Source organism: Benincasa hispida, chromosome 1 (assembly GCF_027475165.1).
Source record: "Benincasa hispida cultivar pf3 chromosome 1, pf3_genome.v1.1, whole genome shotgun sequence".
Classification (NCBI taxonomy): Eukaryota; Viridiplantae; Streptophyta; class Magnoliopsida; order Cucurbitales; family Cucurbitaceae; genus Benincasa; species Benincasa hispida.
The window spans coordinates 5,290,265-5,312,183 of NC_143478.1; the positions used below are offsets into that span (position 1 = coordinate 5,290,265).

The window sequence follows — 21,919 nt, forward strand, 5'->3', positions numbered from 1 at the left end:
GCGTCACAAAATTTTAGTACCCCATAATTGTTGGTGTTTTTGTTTAATTTATTGTTTTAATTATTAGTTAAATTAATGTTAAAATTTATTTTTTGGGTTAAATTATAAAACGAGAAATTTTGACATATTGGAAAAATATCAAATTATTTATAAAAATAACAAAAAATAAAAAAATAAAAAATACCGGCAAATATTCATAGACTTCTATCAACTTCAATGATGATTTCTATTAATTTCTATTACCTATGGACGCTGATAGACTTCTATCAACATCTATCTGTGATAGATATTGATAACATTGTTTATCAGTTATCACAACTATAATTAAATTTGCTATTTGGGTAAATATTTTTTTTATTTTTCTATTTTTGAAAATCTCCCTTTTAACTATCCATATTTGTCTCAATGATAATAATAATAATAATAATAAATTACCACTTCTCTCTTTATAAACATTTCAAAACTATCCCTATAGTATAAATTTTTAAAATTTAGAAAGAAAATATAAACTTAAAATTACATGAAAAATATCTAAAACAAAATTTTGGATTGCTCACGTCCTTTTCTAGGTCATTTTTCCTCGAAATTTTAAAGAATTTCTATTCACCAAGTACCTTTAAAAATTAATAACAATACCTTTTAAACTAATGGCAAAACGTATAGGTATTATTTTATAACTTATCCTTAATTATTTAATAAAATTAATATTGATCCAATATATAAAACACATTGAGATCAAAATTTTAAATCCTTCGTCTCCCATACTTCACATGTTATAACCATGTGAACCATAAATTAACTATAAATGAATTATTTAATTTATATGCATTTAGCTATCTGTAATTGTTGTATTTTTAGAAAAAAAAAATTGTAAATTGAATTGTAATCATGTTTAGTTTTTTGCCTATAGAGTTTCTCTCTCTCCACGATGAGCACCTTGAATGAAACGAACTCCTAAATTTTAAAAATGCATTTTTATTTAATTTTTGTATACTTTAGAAAAATTATGTTTGTAATAGTAACCTCTTTTTTTTTTTTTAATTACTAACTTTATAAAGTTAAATTACTATTTTAGTCTTTTGTGTCAAATTGGTGCATTTGATCTAAAATTTTGAATTTTCAACTAGGTCCTTTTGGTTACATTCTCAAAATTATTCATCATTATTGCCACATGCTTTCTTACATTATATTTTATTTGTAAACACCATATCTCTTTAAAATGTATAACTATAATATGTCAGAGAAAAAAATATATGTCAGAGAAGAAAAATAAAATATGTCAGGGAAGAAAATTATTCCCATCTAATAATACATGGAGATGTTGAAAAAATTAACCAAATAAGAAGTTATAATTTAAAGTTCTAAAATGATAGGGGATGACATCAAACACAACATAAAAACTAGAATTTTAATTTAATTTTATAAAGGAAAATATAATTTAACATTTTGTAAAAGGAAAAAAAAAAGTCTCAACCAAAATTCCTTAGGTTGGCTTTTGTTTCTAGCCATCAAAGTAAGATTTTGAATCATTTAAGCAATTAATAAATAAGATACATTTGATTTATTTGAGTTTTTTTTTTTAAAAAAAAAGTTTTGAATTCACTTTGACCAAAAAGAAAAAGAGAAAAAAACTTGTCTAATAGTATTTGGAGTGATATATCGAATCTAATGGTAAAAAATATATTGCTTCAACCTTTTGATTAATGGTTTTTTTTAGTCATATATTTTTAAAATTTAAGCTTGTTTTTTTCACCGTCTATGGATTATCGTTTTCGCATTAAAACAATACTTAAATTTTTAATAAAATTCTAAAAAAATTGAAAATAAAACTTCACTTGATTTTTTAAAATACTGGTAGAAAGTAGAAAGTAAAATGTAGAAATTTGTACGTGGAACTAGTCTTCATAAGTTTAATTTCAAAAGAAAAACAAAAGTTGAATTGATATTAATTGATGCATATGTTAAAGAATCAAATTTAAAAATTATATTTTTAAAGAAGTGAAAATTAAATCTATATATATATATATATTTTGCATTCAACAAGTAGAATGAATAAATTAATATCATTTGACAAATCAAATTTTAATAAACATAGATTTGAGTTATCAATATCTTCGTTTTCATGGTTGAGAAAAACAATGCAATTTTATAATTTCAATTCATTTTTCCATACAAGTTCAATCACTTTTTGAGTTTAAAATGACGTGTTATATAAATTGAATTAATGGCACATTAAAATCAGAAGAAGAGGGAGCGATCAAGTAAAGACTCTTTTTGGGAAGATACTATTTCTATGTTTCAATCGATTAAGAAAGAATCTTTTGGTTTGGGACTATGGAGAATATGGAGTTCGAGAAGAATCGAAGCACCGCCTGCGTCGGCTGCAGGAAAGAATCGCCCGCCATGGCGGAAGTAGAAGAAGACACTCCAAGAACAGATGCTCTCTCCAGGCCGACGAAATGTAGTGTGAACCAAATTTCTTCTCTTCTTAAGTTTGTTTGGTTGAAATTCGGCTACTTGTTCTTCAATTCTTTGCGCTGTCCGGAGAGAAATGTTAATTTTAAATGTAATTAACAAAATCCAAAGAGAAATTGCTCCGAAAATTCCGACGAAAAAGGCTTTCTTGACTGAAATTATGGAAGCCGTCCGCTATACAGACTTGTCATGGAATTTTCTTGTGGCGGATGGAAAAGTAGAACTTGTATTAGAATACAAGCGAATACATAATAATGAATTTTGAACGGTGGTCATCATCAAGTGAATTATAGGCCATAAGTAGAGAAATAATGTCCACAATGTTTCAGGAAGTGTATTAGGAAAGATCTATACAGAAACATATGTGTAGACAAAATTTAGAGGCTTTTCCGACTGAATCATGAGATGAGAGTCAACTTAGAATACAAGCAAAGTTCTGCATTTCTAGTTCCATTGTTGTTTACATTGAGTGGTTTCAAACAGCACCTGGGTTTTTCACCCTTCAGAAATCGAGCTAGGATTCTGTGGAATAGTACTGTCTGTCTTTTTTCTGGAAATTTTGAAACACCAGGCAGATAATCTTCCATTGGAGGAAATATATTCAGAGATTTTTTTGGGGGTGACTTGAAGAGTATCCTTTTTAATTTCTTGGCTTGGCTGGATTCTTTGCCCCCCTTCTCTAGTGACTTTCTATAAAATTCAAAACGATGTTACTTACTGCATCATAATAGTTTTGTTAAAGATCCAGAAAAAGGCAATACAAATTAAATGCATTGAAGAGGAGGATGTACTTGAATGGAACAGGCATGGCTTCATTAGCAAAATGCATCAACCATTTTGTCTCAGTAGAATGCTTGGTGTCGACCTTGAAAGAAGTTGGAGTGAGTTTTTTGAAGTCTTCAAGCTTGATTCTAGACAGCCTCTTAAGATCATTGAAGTCTATTCTGTTTGGGAGATGGAAAAGACATCTAGAAATAATCTTAGCTTGCTAGTCTTGCTATACCTTCAGAAGTCACGAACGTACTACAATTAGGGTGGAAGTAAAATAAATTAAATGAGACCAAGAAGCCAAGTAGTCCAATTAAAATCTATAGGGGTTATTAATTCATAGTAGATAGTTCACATCAGAATAGGCATCATACTATAGATTGATAATTTCTAACCAACCAATAACAGCCTAGTTTGTTCATGATGATAAAGAAAGGGACCTTTAGAATTGTCTTGCTTATGCAGACAGGGGCTCATATCACTATTATTCTTCAAAAAGCTGAATTAGCATTCTACAACTATTAAGTGGCATTTATGTTCCTATCGAAAGTGTTTATTTGCTCTCTTTCTCTGCTGCAATTACAGCAACAATTTAAACCATCACTATGTTGTTCTGGCTTATGATTTAATGCAGGAAACATCTTAATGAAACGATCAGCTACACATTTTTATCACATGAAGGCATGGTCTATTTAAAGAGGCTCAGATGGAAAATAGACTGGACTCTCCTCTTCAGATGGATTGGATTCTTCTAATGGCGCATGTTAGGATTATCAGAACCATCCAAGCTATAGGAACAGGTAAGGTGTACAGTGAGCCCCAGTGGATAAAAGAAAGTTGTCCTCTGACGAAGTCGAGGCAACTCGTCTCATTCTATTTTCTCGTTCAAGCAAAAAGGAATTTAGAAGGGTCTTTGAAGACAAATTTAAAAGTTATAACGAGCTGGGCACTTGACATAGGATCCTTTCTGGGTATTATTGTAATTAACTTGGTTTTATTTTGTTTAGTTTTAAGGATTAGTTGGTAGGATAATTACCTTTTTGTAACCAAGCACTTTCACCCACCCATAGCCTAAGTGCCAACCTAAAATGTGTAATGGTATGGCTCCCCTTCCTGATGTAGGAACATTTACGGGCATTCCTTGTAATTTATATTTGTTAGGATTAGTTAGGAGTGTAGATTGCTAACTCTTGGTAAGTATTTGTAACTTAAGCTCATTACCCTACAACCTAACCAGTATGATTAAAAGTAGGGCTGCCATTGTACCAATCATTTTGAGAATTAATAAAAGAACCCATTGTTTTACCTTTTAACTCACCACCAGATTTTATTCATTTTCTGACATTCTCCTGGCATATCCTTTCCAAGGAGTTTTGTAGTGAACTGGGGCGTCTTTTCTGTATTCTTTTCAATTGTACATTAAGGAGATTTGTTGGCTTCCTCCCATATAAAAGCTTTTATCATTAAGGAATAGGTTTGTTGTGAAAAAAGTGTTTGATAACTACACTGAAAGGATCATTATAGAACTAATGCACGAATGACTTCCAAGTATAGCAACCTGTGAAAGGTTTCTTATAATAGAACACATTTGATATATACAAGCAAGGAAAAGTAGAGAGTATATATGATCCAACTTCTAAGGAGAGTGTTTGTGTGTGGAATAAGCTTCTGCACTATGAGAAACAATGGTATTCTCTCTCTCATGTCCATGGAAGACAAGAATCTACAGTAGAATGAAGCAGCTCCTGATCAAGTGATTTTCTAGATTGACCATTATTTAAATTTTTACACCTCAGCCTAAGCTAGAATAATGAGAATACTTGTTATCTGCAGAAGAAGTCTGCTTTTATTATCGGAAGAAGCAAATTGCTTTCCCTTTTGTGAAATGACTCTGCTTATGAGGATGAAAGCCTAGGCTTTGAAATATTATACAATGATAGAAAATAACCTTGCAGTTAAGCATCAACGTTGGGCCCAGGATATGCTGGTAGGCTCATTATTCGCTTGTCTAAGACAGGACCTCCCACAGTGAAGTGATATAGACTCTGGAAGTTTGATCCTTTCAACCCAAGCGTTTCATGCACTGCAAAACAAAGAAAATAGAGGAGGGACTGAGGCATGACAGACAATTATCAACTTTTTACAATACAATATGTCAGAAGTTTGAAAGGTATTCATCATAATGCATATTTGCCTATGTATCTGAATGACTCGATATCATTAAAATTATTATCCATGAATGTATTAAATTTCTCTCTGCCTAGTTGATGCCTGAAAGACTTGGAGCCTGTTCAAGTTCTTGGAGCTTCATCTAAATGCACTCCCCAAAATTTTCTCATCGAAACGAACATGAAAGTCATCATTTTAGCTTTGGATTTAATAATTTCTGTTTTTCCTATTCTCATCTCAGGTTGGCCACCTACCATTCAAACTACAATCTGACTTTATAGCATAGTCTATGACTACTATACCATGGCTGTCTTTTGGGTGCCAACCAACTTGTTTTGCCTTCTGGACTATAATTCCTACACAAATTGCATGCTACAATCGTGTAAAGCAGGAAAGTACCCTCCTCTCGCATCAATGTATACCAGTTCATGTCAATTGATGAATCCTTAACCACCGCAAGTTTGGCTGTGATCTATGGCATAAGACGTGTCAAGATAAGCAGAGATAAAATCAGGAAAAGATCTGTTTTAAGTTATCTTATCCCGATCCCTTCAGTCTGTTATTGTTGTTCCTCAGATTCGGTTCTTATCACCTTTTTCTTTGTTCCTCCAAGATGTTTCTCAATTTCGAAAATGCACAAGAACGATAAATTTCAGCAGGTCGGTAGAATTACAACATTTGTCTTACCAGGATCATCAAAGAAGCAACCAATTCCAGTTGCAGACATATCAACAGCATGTGCTTCAAGGTATAACACCTGCCCGAGAACTCCCGTCTCCCAAAAGAGTCGAGGATACATGTGAGTCCCTTTTTCGCGTAATGTAGGCTCGTAATGAGCAATCATTCCTAGGCTGAAACAACCATCACTGGCAATGTCCTGTATGGAAAAAGATCATATATAGCTAAACTATGAAGACAAACTCGAGTTGACAGTGATTCCTTTATCTATGCACTGGTGTGTCATCATTTACATTGTTACTAACCCGCAGTATATGTTCTTAGACAAATAATTTTTCGTACATTATTTGCAGAATAACGTGATGCCAAAATCAGCAACATGCAGAATGACAACAAATTAGTTACATTATGAAGGTGGAAATATCTTTAAAAATCAGGTTTATGAAGGAAAAGCAACGTGGATAACAATAACTAATAATAAGGTCTCCAGCTGCAATATTCCATACTTTGGTTAAGTTTTTTGAATCTCGTCAATAAATGGGTCCAACAACAATATCCCATCTACATTCTGCATGTATACTTCTAACTAGCAAGAATATTCTGAAGGGTTCAAGACTAGAGTGCAGGGAATATAGAATCAAAATTCAACAGTTGCAGAATGGCTTGCTGCGGCTAGTGAGGTGACGGGGTGTACGCACAGGTGAGACATTATTGCTGAGTTTGATTGTTTACTATTGAAAAATTGATTTGATAAGCAGCTTATCCAGATATCTTCTAGCAAATCTAGCCATGGACTCGAGACATGAGCATCGTCACGTGCGAATTTGATAGGTTCTCCTTTGGTTTATGTCAGGTACAGGTTCGAGTTAGAGCTCATCAGGGGGCCAAAGCTAACAGAGCTTTTTCAACATGGCTAATTTTTGTAAGCTTGAAGGTTGTTTAGTTTAGGTAGGTTTTGAATGCATATCACTTCTCAACAAAAATAGGAACAACATTCACCAAATAGACAAATGGAAATTAAGTTAAACCAACCTGATGACATGACAATCGCTTGGAAAGTGGCTGATAATTGCCTCTCCGTAGTTCATACAGAGGGAGGCCACTGGGACAACCATCAGGTTTCACCCACTTAAAATCTGAATTGGTTGCTTTCTTCAGCTCATCGAAATGATCTTCATTTCTCATAAAAAAGTACAGACCCTGTGGCAATCCCACCACTCTGTGAACAAACAGAGCAGCATGAACTTCAGCTTCCCATGGAAGAGCACGAAATGGCAATGCCAATCCTCTCCTTTGCTTCTCCTCTTCTCCAGAACCTGAAGGCAAACAATGCAACAGAATCTGATAAAATGTGTCTCTCGCCATTGTTGTAACACCATCCATGTCTACTGCGCTCCTGCGCTTCCGCACAATTTCTCTCCCTGTAAAACCCTTGTATATACGTTCACCAAGAACCCCACTGCTCTGAAATGGCTCAACTAAAGATCTACTTTCGCTTGTTAATGGCTTCTCCACGGCCATGGCCGTTCTGTAAATTATATCCCAACATATGTGCTGTTTGCTGAGCAAATTTGGCTTTCCTTTCCATTCTAACTCACTGAATTTCATTATTGCGGAGCTTAACTCCTCGTAATTCATGGAAAAGTCGGCAGCGTCATTAGGGAAAACAGCAAGCACACAATCAGGATGCTCGAATTCAATCACTGGAAACGAACCCTTCACCGGCTGCAAGGGAACTTCGAATTCAGGGAATGTGTGCAGCCCCATGAGCTTCTTCAAATCAGCATAGCCCAATCCATCAAGAACCTTCACATCCCACCCAAGTCCTGCAGCGGCCATGGCAACCGCCGCAATGGCGTGGCCAACGTCGTGATTGCAATACCGAAACGCTCGCTCGCCGTACTTCCAAGCCTCCCGCCAGAAAATCGACGACAACCCAATAAGAAAACTGTTCTCAGGGAAGAATTTAGAGAAAAACCCAGATGGGATTTGAGCTCTAATCTCCAACGAGTGCTCTTTAGGAGCATAATGCGCAACGAAACCACAATCTGACAGCGAGTTTACAGGCGGAGCAATCAAATACGCTTCAGTCGGATGCAAATTCCCGCTACTGGGATTAACTCTCAGCGACCAAGTGGAAAACCCGGTAGATTTCCAAGCAGAAAGAGCCAAAGAGTCGTAGAAGAATTGAGAAATTGTGGCTTTACAGATGGGTTTTGGAGGAGGCAACGAGACGAATAGAGAATCATAAAGAGGAGCTTCATGGAGTTCATCGTCTGATGCGGCGGTTTGGTTGAGAATTGGGAAATGGGAAAGAGGAAGAAGAGGAGCAGAGATGTAGCGGCGGAAGGGGTTGGGCTGATTGGCCCAATCGAGGCCATGGGGGCCTCTGGCGTAGTTGGCGAAGCCGTGCTTGGTCTGGTTGTGGTATTTGAGGACTTGCGAGAGGTTTTGATCGCCGTGGTCGAGCTGGGTTTTGGGAGTGGAAGTGGAAGAAGAGAAGGACATAGCCATGGCAGATGGAAAGATTCTGTGGGGTGTGACTGTGAGAGAGAGAAATGGAAGCGTGGATGTCGAAGAAGGGGAAAGAGGAAGAAGAGCAATGGGAGGTCTAGGTGGGTTCCAGAAGTTGAAGAACCTTGGAGAAGGAAGCAACGAAGGCATCGTTCTTTGTGGGTCAAGGTTTGGCCATTTTTCTCCTGAAAATTTAAACCAAGCTTCAGGTTTTTTCGTAATCCTTCCAACAAATTTGGAGTTGGTTCGATTTGTCTCGTCTTAATGCACCTACACTCTAGGCACAATGGCTGCAGATTGCATTCACAGTAGGAAAATAATAAATTTGTTACATCTATTGTTACTGTTATCATTACTGTTAAAATTAAGCAGTAATAGTAATGGTAACAGTAAATTGTGACAAATTCATAGTTTAGGTAAACGCAATCAAAGGTAATCTAATTGTGTTTGCGATTCAGACCTATTATGATTCATCCGTTAATGAAATCTCATTCCAACCACCAATTTTCATTACGATTTGGTAAATGTGATCTTAATTTAACATTTTTTATAATACAACAATCAGTCGTCATAAATAAAAAATACGTCAATTATCATTGAGTTAAACTCAATAAATTTTTTGAATGGTCATTGTTGAGGTGTACTAGTTCTGCTTTTGTATAGCATAAGTATAATACCGCAGTCCATTAAACTAGGTAGTATATTATGCTAACTATTTAATATATATTTGGTACGTGATGTAATATAAAATTCACCTTCACCCATTAACTTACGTTTTTTGGTTAATCAACGATTTAAGATGGAATCAAAATATGTTGGTTCATAATATTGTAAGGGTTTGAACGCGGAACCAAACTAATGGATGAAAGTAAATTTAATATAATATCATCTGACAACATTTTAGGTTAACACATCATTTTGGTCCTACTTTGGATTTTATTTCATTCCGTCTTTATACTCTAAAATGTTTAAATGAATCTTTAAAATATTCCGTCATGTAAGCTTAATGCCTTTTCTTTTTAAGTCTCTGCTAGCATAATTTTTATAAAGTTCTAAAATATATTCCATAATATATTTTCTTATTTTTGTTGCTATATAGTTAATTTCGAAAAGAAAAAAAACAACTTTAAATGATTGAATTTAATATTTATTGAAATTACATAGATTAGGATTGGACAATTGAAAGTACGTGAACTAGCATGAAATAAAATATTTAAGTATATGAATCAAAATGTTAATTTTATAACTTATATTCATTTAATTTTTCATTAGTAATATCATTAAGTTTACCTTTCAGAGGAAAAAACTAGGAAAATTCTCACACATGCCAAAAGTACCAAACTATTTTATAGAAATAGGAAAGGAAAAAAAAAGGGGGATGTTTAAACTTTCTTTAAAATACCCAAATTGCCCCTTTTTGTGCGTTTGTGATCACGGGTTCTTCATCCTCAACAATCGACTCCTTCTTCTTCTTCTTCGACTTCAATTGGCTGCTTCTTCTTCTTCTCCGATTGAATTGAGAAAGATCGACAAGAGTTTGATTGGCCGCTTCTTCTTCTTCTTCTTCTTCTTCTTCTTCAATTGGCTGCTTCTTCTTCTTCTCCGATTGAATTGAGAAAGATCGACAAGAGTTTGATTGGCCGCTAAAGATTGACAAGATTCTCAACGAGCAGTTCTTCAATCTGTAAGGTACCTCCTCCTCCTCCTCATCTTATTCTTCTTCAATTGTTATTTTTCTTTTCAGATAAATTAGATTCAACTCAAATTCAACTGTAATTCAATTTCTTGGAATTTTACTTATGGCTAATTTGAGACCTAGTTAATTGAAATTAAAATGAGATACACTGTGATAGGCAGAGAGAGAATTATATCATTGTCTATCATTTTGCAATTTACTTCTTGTGTATGTTTTTTTTTATTTGCTGGCGTGAATATGTATATTTGTTTGGGATGTGAAAATCTTCTATCACTATTTTGAAGGGAATTCAATTCATACGAAAGGGTGTGATCATCTTTCAATTTTGAAAAATGATCTTGTGAGAAACTAAAATCAGTGACTCATGAAAATATTCAAAGGATAAACATACAAAAAAACCTAAACATGCTTCTGATGAAGAAGAAGGGAAGAAATGAATTCACCTTTGTGGATTCTTTTCCTTCTTCACGTTTTCTCCTCCAAAGGCCATGAACAATCTCGAGCTTCTCAACGAACAAGAATACCACCTCTAAGGCTACCTTGTTATTCTCTTGGAATAAAAAAAAAATGAAAATGTGGGCTCTAAGACCTTTTGATGGAGGAATTTTTAGAGAGATTCTTTTTAGAGAAGATAGATTAGAGAGGAAGAGTGGAGGCTAGATCATTTTTTACAAAAACAAACCTTACCCTAAAAAGGGTTATAACAATATATTTACAAGGAAGTTTTTTTCATTTTCCTCCTTTTAGCTAATTAATTAATTAACATACAAATTAAATAACTATATACTAAATCAAATTTAATATAAGTTAATGAATCAATTAACATACAAATATCACATATTTATATGCATATATCTCTTTATGAATCCAATTCATATAAATCTAATTTTGAATTTCATTCAAATACATCTCTCTTATAATATAGTTTGGATTATAGATCATATCTATCAGAATTCACTATACTTTATATCAATCATAAATATAATATTCCTTTAATTAATTTGAACAATTCAAGTCATTCATTTTTACTGTCCTTAGCGAGCTAACAAGGGGATCTTATGGACCTACAGATTAGAAGCTCTAATGATATGAAATTAATTTAATTAAACTATTTTAATTAAATCAATCAATATTTATTAACTACCGATCACTTCACTAAAGATTGATAGATGCACTATTCGCAATATAAATATATTTTTGTGTCCATAAATATAACCAATCACCAGTGAGTCGGCACTTCACAAATTGCTCATAACTACAATTGGATCAAAATACTGTTTTACCCCTATGGTTACATCTAACTTTTTAAGTACCACCGATTTCTCTAATGAACAAACTATTTACAGTCCAACTATAAACTAACACCTCTCGAGCCAGTGAGAAGTTGAGGCCTCATCGTTCAAGACCCGAAATAAGTTGTTAAGGGAGAAATTTATCTACTTTCCTTATGATCAGGAAGGAGTGAATTTCTTCTTGTTTAGATGTGTTCCTAGCTCCTTACTTGGACAAATCCCCAAAATAGTAGGCCAGTTGAGTTGGCTAACACGGTCACTCTCACCCATACAGATCAAAGGATTGCCCTCATAAATAGGAGTTCACAACTCACTCAGAATTAAAGTCAAGTCACCTATGGTCATCCTAGTGAAATATTGGCTTCTTCAAGTAACGGTGTTATAAAGAGAAACCAATCATTTCACAGTCCTATCTTGTATAAACTCTTTATACAGGATACCCCCACTCACATGTCTCCATATTAACAATATGGTGAAATTGAATCACGCGCGGGTTAAAAAAGATGAAAGTTATTGTGCTGAAATAATCGACAATTGATGGGCTTGGGTATGACATGGGCTTGGATTACGTGGGTATTTTTGGTATTCCATCTGTGTTGTAATTAGGTAATAAGGAATGTAGAAAATTTTGTTATTCTTATAAATAGTTTTAGCTCATTAGTTTTAGCTCATTTTTTTATTTTTGAAAATCTTTGTGTAAGTTTGTATTAAAATATCTACTTTTCTAAAAGAATTATAATTTTGATGAAATAAAAAGAGTATGAACAACAAAATATCAATGAAAGCAAGACAAGAGAGAAAAGTAGAAGAGAAGAAGTAAAGAGCTAATATTGAACTTAGTTGTAATGTCCTCTACAAAGGCACCTTACAACCCTTTTTGTAGGACATGATGGAGTGTATGTTACAAGGTAAGAGTTAATGGAGGAGGTTATGGGATTGGATAACATATGAAGGTTATGGGTTTGTTGTAATATAAATAGGTTATGGATCTACAATATTACATTTACAATACTCCCTATTATATATCCATAGTATGTTAAAAAAAAAAAAAAAATACTACTTACTAAGAGAAACCCAGTGGGATAAATCTAGTGAAGGAAAAAGAGTACATCATTTATATACTTTAATAATTGCCTCATTAAAAACCTTTCTAGGAAAACCCAGTGGGACAAAACCATAATCAAGGAAAAAAGAGTGTAGCACATTTACTTCCCCCCATGAAAACATCACTTGATACTCTTGGTTGTCACACACTATAAGAAAACATCACTTTTTCGATGCTATAAATGGCCAAGAAATGGTAAAAAAATACGTCGGAAGTTTGGTCGGGACATACCTGTCGGGAGACCATTTCCCAACATGTACACACATCGTCAGGAGTTAAGATAACTCCTGACACCTCATGTATAACGTCGAAAGTTCTTTGATCTCCCGACGATGTTACCGTTGTCGGAAGTTTAAGAGTTCGATTCAGAAACTCAGTTTCTGAAATCAAACTCCCGACGATTTGTTGGGATTGGTGTCCTAATTCTCCCAGAGTCTCATTGTTTTTTAAATATACACATTGTTTAATGAATAAAATAAGTGTTATTTAATTTTGGCATTTACTTATATCCAATAAACAAAGCTTCTCACTTAAACGACCATAGGTGACACGACCTCAATTATGAGTGTTTTGGGAACTCTTGCCTTTGAGGGCGGTCCTATGATTAGTATGGATGAGAGTGGCTAGATTGCCAACTCAACATACCTACCTTTTTGGGGACTTGTTTGATATGGGAGCTGGGAACTCAATCCACAAGATGGAATTCACTCCTTTCCCGAAGTAAGGATAAGTAGAAAGATTACTCTCTTAAGGGCTTATTCCAGGATTTTAACATAGTGGCCACAACTTCTCTTTGGAAGAGAAGACTCGGTCATAGTAGGACTATGACTTATGTTCATTAGAGGGATCAGTGGTACTTAAGGAGACAGATGTAGCTACAGGGGCATAACGGTTATTGGCTCAGTTGTACTTACGAGCGATCTGTGAAGGGTTGTCGCACTGCTGATTGGTTAAGATGGACACATAATATATTTGTGGTAAGAAGAGTTCAACTGTCGGTCTTTATTGGAGTGTCTGACAGTTAACGGATGGTGGATCCCGTGACTAAAGAGTTTAGTCAGTTATTCATGTACCGTTAGAGCTTCGAGCTACAGGTACATAAGGTTCCCTTGGTAGCTCAATGGATTCAGTTGAGGATCAGTTCTTGGTGTTGATTTGAAATGTTCAAATTGATAAAAGGTATTTTGATTATATGATATAATCGGTATGATGTATGAGATACATCTAGTAGAGGATTGATGTAAATGAGATTTATATTGAGTACCATGGAATAGAAAAAGTACTATGGTTTATATGTTTCGTGAGATGAAATATTAAAACTATAGGTTATAAATGTAGTATGATAAGTTGGTTATCATTTATATTTATAATAATATTAATTATTGGATAATTAATTCTTTTTCTTTAATAACTAATTGAGTGGGTGGTTATTGGTGATTCATGGTAACTGTGAGTTAAAAGAAAAATGGTTTTCCTAATTTTAGTAAGTTTTTCATAATTTTTTTTTAAGATTTCTCTCGCAAAAAGGATCTCACGGAGTCGTCAAGTAAATTATAGATTTACTAAACGACAGCTTGGGCGAGTTAAACGATGAAGCTTAAAGTACACGATCGCTTAGCACGCTCCGCAAAACGCACGCTTTTCGCGAGCTTGGGCGAGCTAAACGATCGTGTTGTATTTACTAAGCGATAGCTTGCCCAAGTAAACGATCGTGTAGTGTTTGTAGGCGACAGACACTGAGCTAAACGATCACATAGCTTTTGCTAGACGATCGTATAGCTTTAGCTAAATGATTGGGCATTGACCTATACGATAAGTCTCCACCATCTCCCACTTGCCTAATCGTGTACACAATCGGTATTTCCTCCTTTATCTGCCTCATACCAAGTCCGAACAAAGCCCACCCTCTGGATTCTCACACCGAAATACCAAGGTATCCTTCTTAGTGGTGTCTTACTTAACTCGACACCATCGAGGTTCTGTGGAGGCCGTTCGTGTTGCTGAAGAGTTCATGACCGAGGTGATCGCTGAAGACGAGTGCGCGAATTGTTCGTGCAATGTTGCAGTCGTGGTGTTCGAGCGTTTGAGGTTGCTATGTTCAAGCATTCGTGAGTAAGAAGCGTGGAGACGAGTCTACAAATGTTCATAGAGTTTTCTCCTTGTTCATCTGTAGTTGTTCATGCTATAATTTCTGTATTAATTGTATAACCGCATGTTTTTGTTTCGACTGTAATTTGTAATGTTCATTCATGATTGTAAGTTGGAATGATCTTATTTCTGCTGCTCATGGAAATCTCGAGTTCGATTTCCTTCACGATTGACTAGTCGTCGAGAGATAATAGAACTCTCGATGCCCTCGTCAAAAAATTGTGCACTATCCAAGCCTTTTTTTGTTTTGTTATGTTTTTTTTATATGAATAACCTAAAATCTAGAACATTATTAAGCAAATAAAACACATAAAGAACATAACTTATTCACATACAAATAAACAAAAATAAAAACAAAGTATTGACGAATACATAGAAAACAAATACAAAAGAGAGAAAAGAGAGAAAACAAATATGTCTTGACGAATACATAGAAGAAAGTGTAATGACATCTCCAAATAGCATCTCCCAAACAGTAGTTTACCTACAATTCATCTTCTTAACCCGAAATGGCAAATGGCTGGGGAGAGGAAAGGAGGATCCTATTTGGTCAAATACCTAGCGAAAAACTCTGATGCGTCTATTTGTGTCAAGGGTCCTGGATGCGTAACTGCCGGCTAGCTCTAGATCTTAATCTTTTGACTTGGTAGGGACAATGCCCTTTGAGGTCATTAATTAGAAAACATTATTATATATATGAAGATCAAATGTAAGAAGAACTCTCAACCCCTCATTTGAAAACTAATCTCAACCCACCCCACACAACATTCAAAATTCATAAACTTCCACAAACAAACAAAATGAATCATACAATTCTACAAAACAAAGAAAATCAACACACTTTCAAGCCTACATGTTCTCAATCCTAAACCTCCACAAACACACAAAAGCACAAGTTAAACTCCAAAAGAAAGATAACTAATATCAACTCATCCCACACAACATTCAAAATTCATAAACTTTCACAAACAAACAAAATTATAAAATGAATCATACAACCTACAAAACAAAGAAAATCAACACACTTCCAAGACTATATGTTCTCAATCTTAAACTTCCACAAACTAACAAAAGCCATAAGATGCATCTTACAATTCTACAAAAAAAAAAAAAAAAAAAAAAAAAAAAAAAGTCAACACACTTCCAAGACTACATGTTCTCAACCTTAAACCTCCACAAACACACAAAACCCAAAAGTTAAACTCCAAAAGAAAGATAAGTAATCTCAACCCATCCCACAGAACATTCAAAATTCATAAACTTTCACAAACAAACAAAAGTCATAAGATGAATCCTACAATTCTACAAAACAAATAAAATCAACATACTTTCAAGACTTATTCTGTTAATCAATATAGATGTTATTGAAGTTTGATTCAATAAAGTTGTTATTGAATGTTTGAAGTGCTCATTTCGTTTTAGAAATAACCTAAATCCAATAAACTAAGATCCATGACTATTACATGAGTACTTGAACTTTATGTAGAGACATAAGAGTGAATCAAGTTCGAGTAAATAGCCAAAATGCTCTATAGTATATGGATAAGGTTGAGTACCTTATGCTGTGAACACTATCGAATGTGACCCACTTTGTAGATGTTACAGTTGTTGTAAAGTGCTACATACGAAATGATATTGATTCGTTCATGTGGAGACATGCAAGTGGGAGCATTTAATGCAAAGAGTTTGTATAAGATCAAAACAATAAATAAGTCACTCTTACTTTATAACGTTATTTACTGTTTAAGACTGATCATTTCAAAACGATGACATAGGTAATTTGACCTTAATCTTGAACTAATTATGAACTTCTGTTTATTCGGGATTATCCTTTGATTTGCATGGGTGAGGGTTGGCTCAACAGCACCGGTTCAATAAGCCTTCTATTTCATGGATAAGACCGAGTAGATAGTTGGGGACATAGGGTGCAAGATGAAATTCACTCCTACTCGCTTTTAGGGATAGTAGAGAGGTTGTTCCATTACGTGCTGATTTCGAGTCTTGAACAAGGGGTTCCACCCTTTCATTGGCCCGAGAGGGACTCAGTTTAGTGATTGGATCACAAACCAATTGCTCATTAGAGGATCAATGGGACTTAAGGAAGAAGATATAATCTCGGGGGTAAAACAGCTTTTGACCCAACCGTTATTACAAACAACTTGTAAATATTGACTTACTAATTATGGTTATATCGAGTGGACACAAATATATCTAGGAGCGCAACTACTGGGCTTTAGTGGAGTAACCCGGTAGTTAACGAATGTTGGTTAATTAGGTTAAAGAGTTTAGCCGGTTAATCTCGGATCGTTGGAGCCCATGATCTTTAGATCCATTAGGTCCCTCTACTAGCTCACAAACGAATTAAACCTTAGAATAGCGTGATGAGAGAATTTGAAACGTTCAAATTCAAATTAAGGGAATTAGTAATTATATACGATATAATTACACGTTTAATTGTCGAATTAATTGAGATTTGAAAATTGGATAATATTTAAATATGAGAAATATTATTTACATGAATGAGGATTCATGTTAGGAAAATGGTTTTTAATTAATTTGATATTTGATATTAAATTAGTTTAATTAATTATTTGAAATTAGTTTTATGTAAAATTAATTGTCTGTTTAAAATTAATATTGATTATTGAATTACTATTATTATTATTTTTTTCCATAAAAATTGAATTTTAATTCAAAATTCAATTAAAAATGGGGGAAATACCCTAAGTGGGATTTTCCAACTTTGAACGCTCATTTTTCCATTCAAATTGAGTAGGATTGGCATCACCTCCTCATGCAAGATAGTTGCATGAACTTATTGAACAAAACAAAGGTTATTCAACTAAGTTGAGAGAGAGTGGATTTGCTGAAATTCAGAAAAATTGTTGAAGAAGAGTTATTCAACTCCAAAACACCAAAAAACTCGTTTTCCCCTCAAAATTCCCTCAAATTTCAGCTATTTTTGGGTTCCACCACCCAATTTAAGGTCCTAGAGAATAGTAGGGAAGATCAAGTGGTGGTCTATATCATTTTGGAGTAAAGAATCAAGCTGAGTTCATAGATTGAAGGAGTTTTACAAAGGTATATCTTCAAATCTTATTTTCTATTATCTACATACTTTCTTAATTGCTAAAATTGATGAATTATAGTGCTTACTAATTTTGTTTGCTTCCGCTTATTGCATGTTAACTCCAACAATTTTCAACCTTAAACCTCCACAAACATACAAAAACCACAAATTGAGCTCCAAAAGAAAGATAACTAATTTCAACTCATCCCACACAATATTCAAAATTCATAAACTTCCATAAACAAACAAAAAATTCTAAGTTGAACTTCAAAACAATTATAACTAATCTCAACCTACCACACACAACATTCTAATTTCATAAACCCCTACAAACAACAAAAACTCCAGAAAACACATTAAAATTCAGTTGTTTGACTACCATAACTTTAGGATAACCAACAATTCATTATCATAAAGCTACTAGCAAGACATAACTACTTTGCTACCATAAATGCAGGATAGCAACATGTTGGCCAACTAGATAATAAAGTAATCGTACTTAATTCGATGGCCCTTCTCTCTGTGATTGTATCATATCATCAATCATTTTTTTTTCATTTCTTCTATTTGTCTTGCATGATCCTTTCTATTTATTTTTGAACGTTTTCAAGTTCCTTAATCTTCGATTGAGACTGTTCGACATTGGCTTTCAATTCCCTCACCTCCCTACTTACCATTCCTTGAGTAAATGAGAACTCGATGAGTTGCTACCTCTCATTGACTTAGGTTTAGGGCCCCAATCTAGGCCTTTTACATGGTTGGGTCGTCTACTCAAAACAATCTCACAAATTTCATCATCTGTTACTGTTTGGGAACCTTCTAGAGTGGGGTTGGATTGTAACTCTAACTTTTGTTTCTGCATATTTTAATTAAGTGTGTAAGTACGAGTGACTGAACTTACGAATGATAAATAAAATGAAAACAAAACAAATTGATTACATGTGCATCCTCAGCTGCCCGATTCACAAACATGTCATCTTTAGAGTGTGTTTCTTTAAATAGGTCAAACATCCTACTTCTCGACCTTGTTTTTCATGCAACTCAGATTGAATTTGCAGGAACAACTTTGATATGCCTATGTGGTCGAACGGTAATTTCTCTCTATTCTTCCTATTCGTCTCCGAAATTTCCTACATTCAAACAAAAAAAATAAAAAGATATTCCATAATAGTAAATGAAATAAATGATAGACGTCCTCAATTATTATAACCTGAAATTCTTTACTCTGAAAATGGTCACACAAAAAATGTCAATCTTCTAATCTATTCTTAAGCCAGCTAGGCGGGTTAGCACGTGCTTGTTGAGGGTTGCTATATCTCCTGTAATGTTTGTGCAAATCTACTATGAATTCTTTGAACGAGTTTTACATTTTATGTTCGATAAAATTATTAAGTGTTTAGTCAGATAAATCAAGCATGAAATAAGGCTACAAAAGAATTAAGGAATAATTAGCATATATGATGTTTATGACAATATAAAAGAACAAACTTATAAACTTACCAACAATTGACTCTTAGTCAATTCTACAAATCCATTTGGAACATCAATGAGAGTACAACATCGTACTAGAAATGCAGATCTAATGGTGACACCAAGTGCATTACTAAATCATATCGAATGTTGACAAACCGGCCTTTTCTCCCCTTCTTTGATCCTGATTGGAATTCACCCATTTTTTTGACGTATTTTTTCAACTCGATGTTCCGTGAGTGCTCGCATTTCTTCTGAGTGGATGGAGAGCTACTATCAGAGGATTAGAAATTAAAAGAGTTTAGGATATATTTCAGTCAACAGAAGATGTGTACAAATACTAACCCGAAGTGTCACTCACAGAAGATCATGTGTGAGGATATATCTCCATCTCCTGGAATTCTTACTCTGCCTCATGTTGCCTGTTACTGGTTGACATCATATCTATACAAAAACAAAAAAATATTAAATATGTGTAAACAGAGAAAGAGAAGTGAGTAGATATATAATTAGTCATTGTCATCATCTAAATCAAATTATTCGTCAGCACTTGAACTATTATGGGGAGATAATTACTCTTCATCATCATTTATGAAATCATCATCAACATGCCGAATAATTGGTCATTCCACAACTGTAGGATCAACGTCGACTCTGTATAAAGTAACCTCCTCAATTGGATTCATCCACTCGAACTCCACCAATAATTTGTAGTAAATCCATTCTTTATTCATCCTTAAAAATAAACCTTTTAAATCATAATAATATATTAACAACGAAAACTAAATCATTATAATCTTAACTTATTTCTAAGTCTGTGAATTCTAAAAAATGTCAAACATGTCAATGATTTTTTAGACATAAAATTAACATGTCCATGCCTTATTAAATACTAAATCGAAAGTGTATAGATTAATTATAAATTTTTAAAAGCTTGGATACTTATAAACATAAAATTGAAAGTTCAAAAACTTATTAGATATAAAAACTTACTAAATTTTAATCCATTCGACACAAACTGAAAACTAATTTTAAAAATATGCCCCCACAAATTCATTTTGACTTGGTTTTATTTTTTTACCTTCTATCATATGCATCCATTATTGGTTATCACAACAAGTTTGTTGCTAGATATATAAACATAAATCTATTACAAAGTAGTGTGAGCCTTATAACTTTTGAAACATTTTTAGGACTCTCTCTATGTATCTCATACTATATTTTCTACTAATTATGACCATAATACTATGCGACCTTAAAAAAACCAACCCACAAAAGTTTACATATTCAATTTGTTTCTTTACTTCTCAAAATTTTGTTTCTTTAAAAAATTCATTTATAGTTCAACAAACATTTCTTTACAAATTTGTTTCTTTACTTCTCTGAAAAAATCAACATTTCTTTACAAATTTGTTTTTTTACTCCTCTAAAACAATCAATCTATTTAAGTTTGAAATAGAAATTTTAGCTAATTAAACTAAAAAATCAAAAGTTTAACAAGTCTTTTTTCACACAAATTAGTACTTTGAAAATGAGAAGAAGCTTACCTTTCAATGGAGAAGCAAGCCAATTGAGAGGGAGAATATCTAAGAAGAGACGTGACGAACGAGAATAGAGGGAGGCGATGGACGTTGGATTTGAGAGTGCAGCTGCAGATGAATAGATGACGAAGAGAACAGAAGGAGGCGATGGATGAAGATCTGAAAGGCGAACGATAGACGATGATTTGAGAGGCGGACGAATAGAGGGAGGCAACACACGGATGATTGATTTTCTACGGTTTGAAGAAGAAAGGTAGATCTGCAATTAGGAAGCAAATCTGGGGTTTTAAAATCTATCTCCCAACGTTTTCATTAATGTGTTGGAATATAGGTCCCACTCTTGAGAACTCTTGACGACAATAATATAGCATCGAGAGTTATCAGTAACTCCCGACACGCCTTTTATGTAGTCGAGAGAGATGCTCTCTCCCGACGGTTGTTTTAGGCATCGGGAGAGTATTTTTTTTTGTAGTAACATACAAATGTTGTGTGTTAACTTCTCAAATGTTGTTGCAGGTAACACCTTCATCAATAAGTCTCCCAAGTCGTCTTTTGAAAAAATTTGTTGAATAATGATGTTAATACTTTATGCTTTATCATCTTCATATAATAACACTATTGGCTAGCCTCGTACATCATCAATATTTTAACATGATTAAAGTAGTTATGATGTGCTTCATAAATTGCCATAATACAAAAAAATTTCTCTATGTACTAAGTAACCTGTTTAAGATCTAGTTCTTATAGGTTAGATAAGTAGCATGCATCTTCACAATCAACTAGATCACAATTAGATTTATGAGAATAAAATAAATCCATCTAAACTAATTCTCAAATAAAAACATAACATATTTTTAGTTCTACTCCAATATCTTTCTTTGGAGAAATATTATATTTATGCTATGATAGGTAACGTATAAACTAATAAAGATATTAATGCACTTATTTCCCAAAAATTATGATTCTTCGGGACCCAAAGTTCATTATCTTTTT

At 33.8% G+C, this 21,919-nt stretch overlaps 1 protein-coding gene and 3 long non-coding RNA genes across 13 annotated transcripts; 2 read left to right on the forward strand and 2 right to left on the reverse strand.

The window, feature by feature from the left end:
• The first annotated feature begins 2,234 nt into the window (after nt 1-2,234).
• Nucleotides 2,235-9,104, forward strand: LOC150038186 (uncharacterized). Of its 2 annotated transcripts, none has more exons than XR_016529951.1 (5): nt 2,235-2,461; nt 3,878-5,413; nt 5,654-6,160; nt 6,444-6,790; nt 6,944-9,104. It is a non-coding gene; the product is annotated as an uncharacterized LOC150038186 (long non-coding RNA). The 2 variants fall into 2 exon arrangements; XR_016529949.1 differs by lacking the exon at nt 2,235-2,461 and adding an exon at nt 3,220-3,356.
• On the reverse strand, nt 2,731-8,754 carry LOC120069995 (nitroreductase family protein). 9 transcript variants are annotated; one of them, XR_016529932.1, is made up of 5 exons: nt 7,123-8,754; nt 6,100-6,289; nt 5,192-5,326; nt 3,267-3,478; nt 2,731-3,161 (listed from the first exon to the last, which is right to left on the reverse strand). XR_016529932.1 is itself a non-coding variant. In XM_090314230.1 (3 exons), the coding sequence occupies exons 1-3, from the start codon at nt 8,752-8,754 to the stop codon at nt 5,199-5,201; spliced, it is 1,950 nt and encodes a 649-aa protein (XP_090170356.1). In that variant the 3' UTR covers nt 4,782-5,198. The 9 variants fall into 9 exon arrangements, 2 of the variants coding, with proteins under 2 accessions (XP_090170356.1, XP_090170382.1); XR_005479745.2 differs by having other exon boundaries at nt 2,731-3,165; XR_005479746.2 differs by having other exon boundaries at nt 3,267-3,498.
• A 718-nt stretch (nt 9,105-9,822) lies between the features above and the next one.
• Nucleotides 9,823-10,989, reverse strand: LOC150038187 (uncharacterized). Its single transcript, XR_016529954.1, has 2 exons — nt 10,744-10,989; nt 9,823-10,340 (listed from the first exon to the last, which is right to left on the reverse strand). It is a non-coding gene; the product is annotated as an uncharacterized LOC150038187 (long non-coding RNA).
• Nucleotides 9,978-21,559, forward strand: LOC120070001 (uncharacterized). The gene is made up of 2 exons (XR_005479751.2): nt 9,978-10,293; nt 20,907-21,559. It is a non-coding gene; the product is annotated as an uncharacterized LOC120070001 (long non-coding RNA).
• The last annotated feature ends 360 nt before the right edge of the window (nt 21,560-21,919 follow it).

What these genes read in the sequence shown, in the direction of transcription:
- LOC120069995 (XM_090314230.1), bottom strand. Translation starts at nt 8,754, where the DNA reads ATGCCTTCGTTGCTTCCTTCTCCAAGGTTCTTCAACTTCTGGAACCCA. An exon ending in AGCGATTGTCATGTCATCAG is followed by an intron (nt 6,290 to 7,122) that starts GTTGGTTTAACT and finishes TTTTCCATACAG; the next exon opens with GACATTGCCAGTGATGGTTG. An exon ending in TTGCTTCTTTGATGATCCTG is followed by an intron (nt 5,327 to 6,099) that starts GTAAGACAAATG and finishes TTTGTTTTGCAG; the next exon opens with TGCATGAAACGCTTGGGTTG.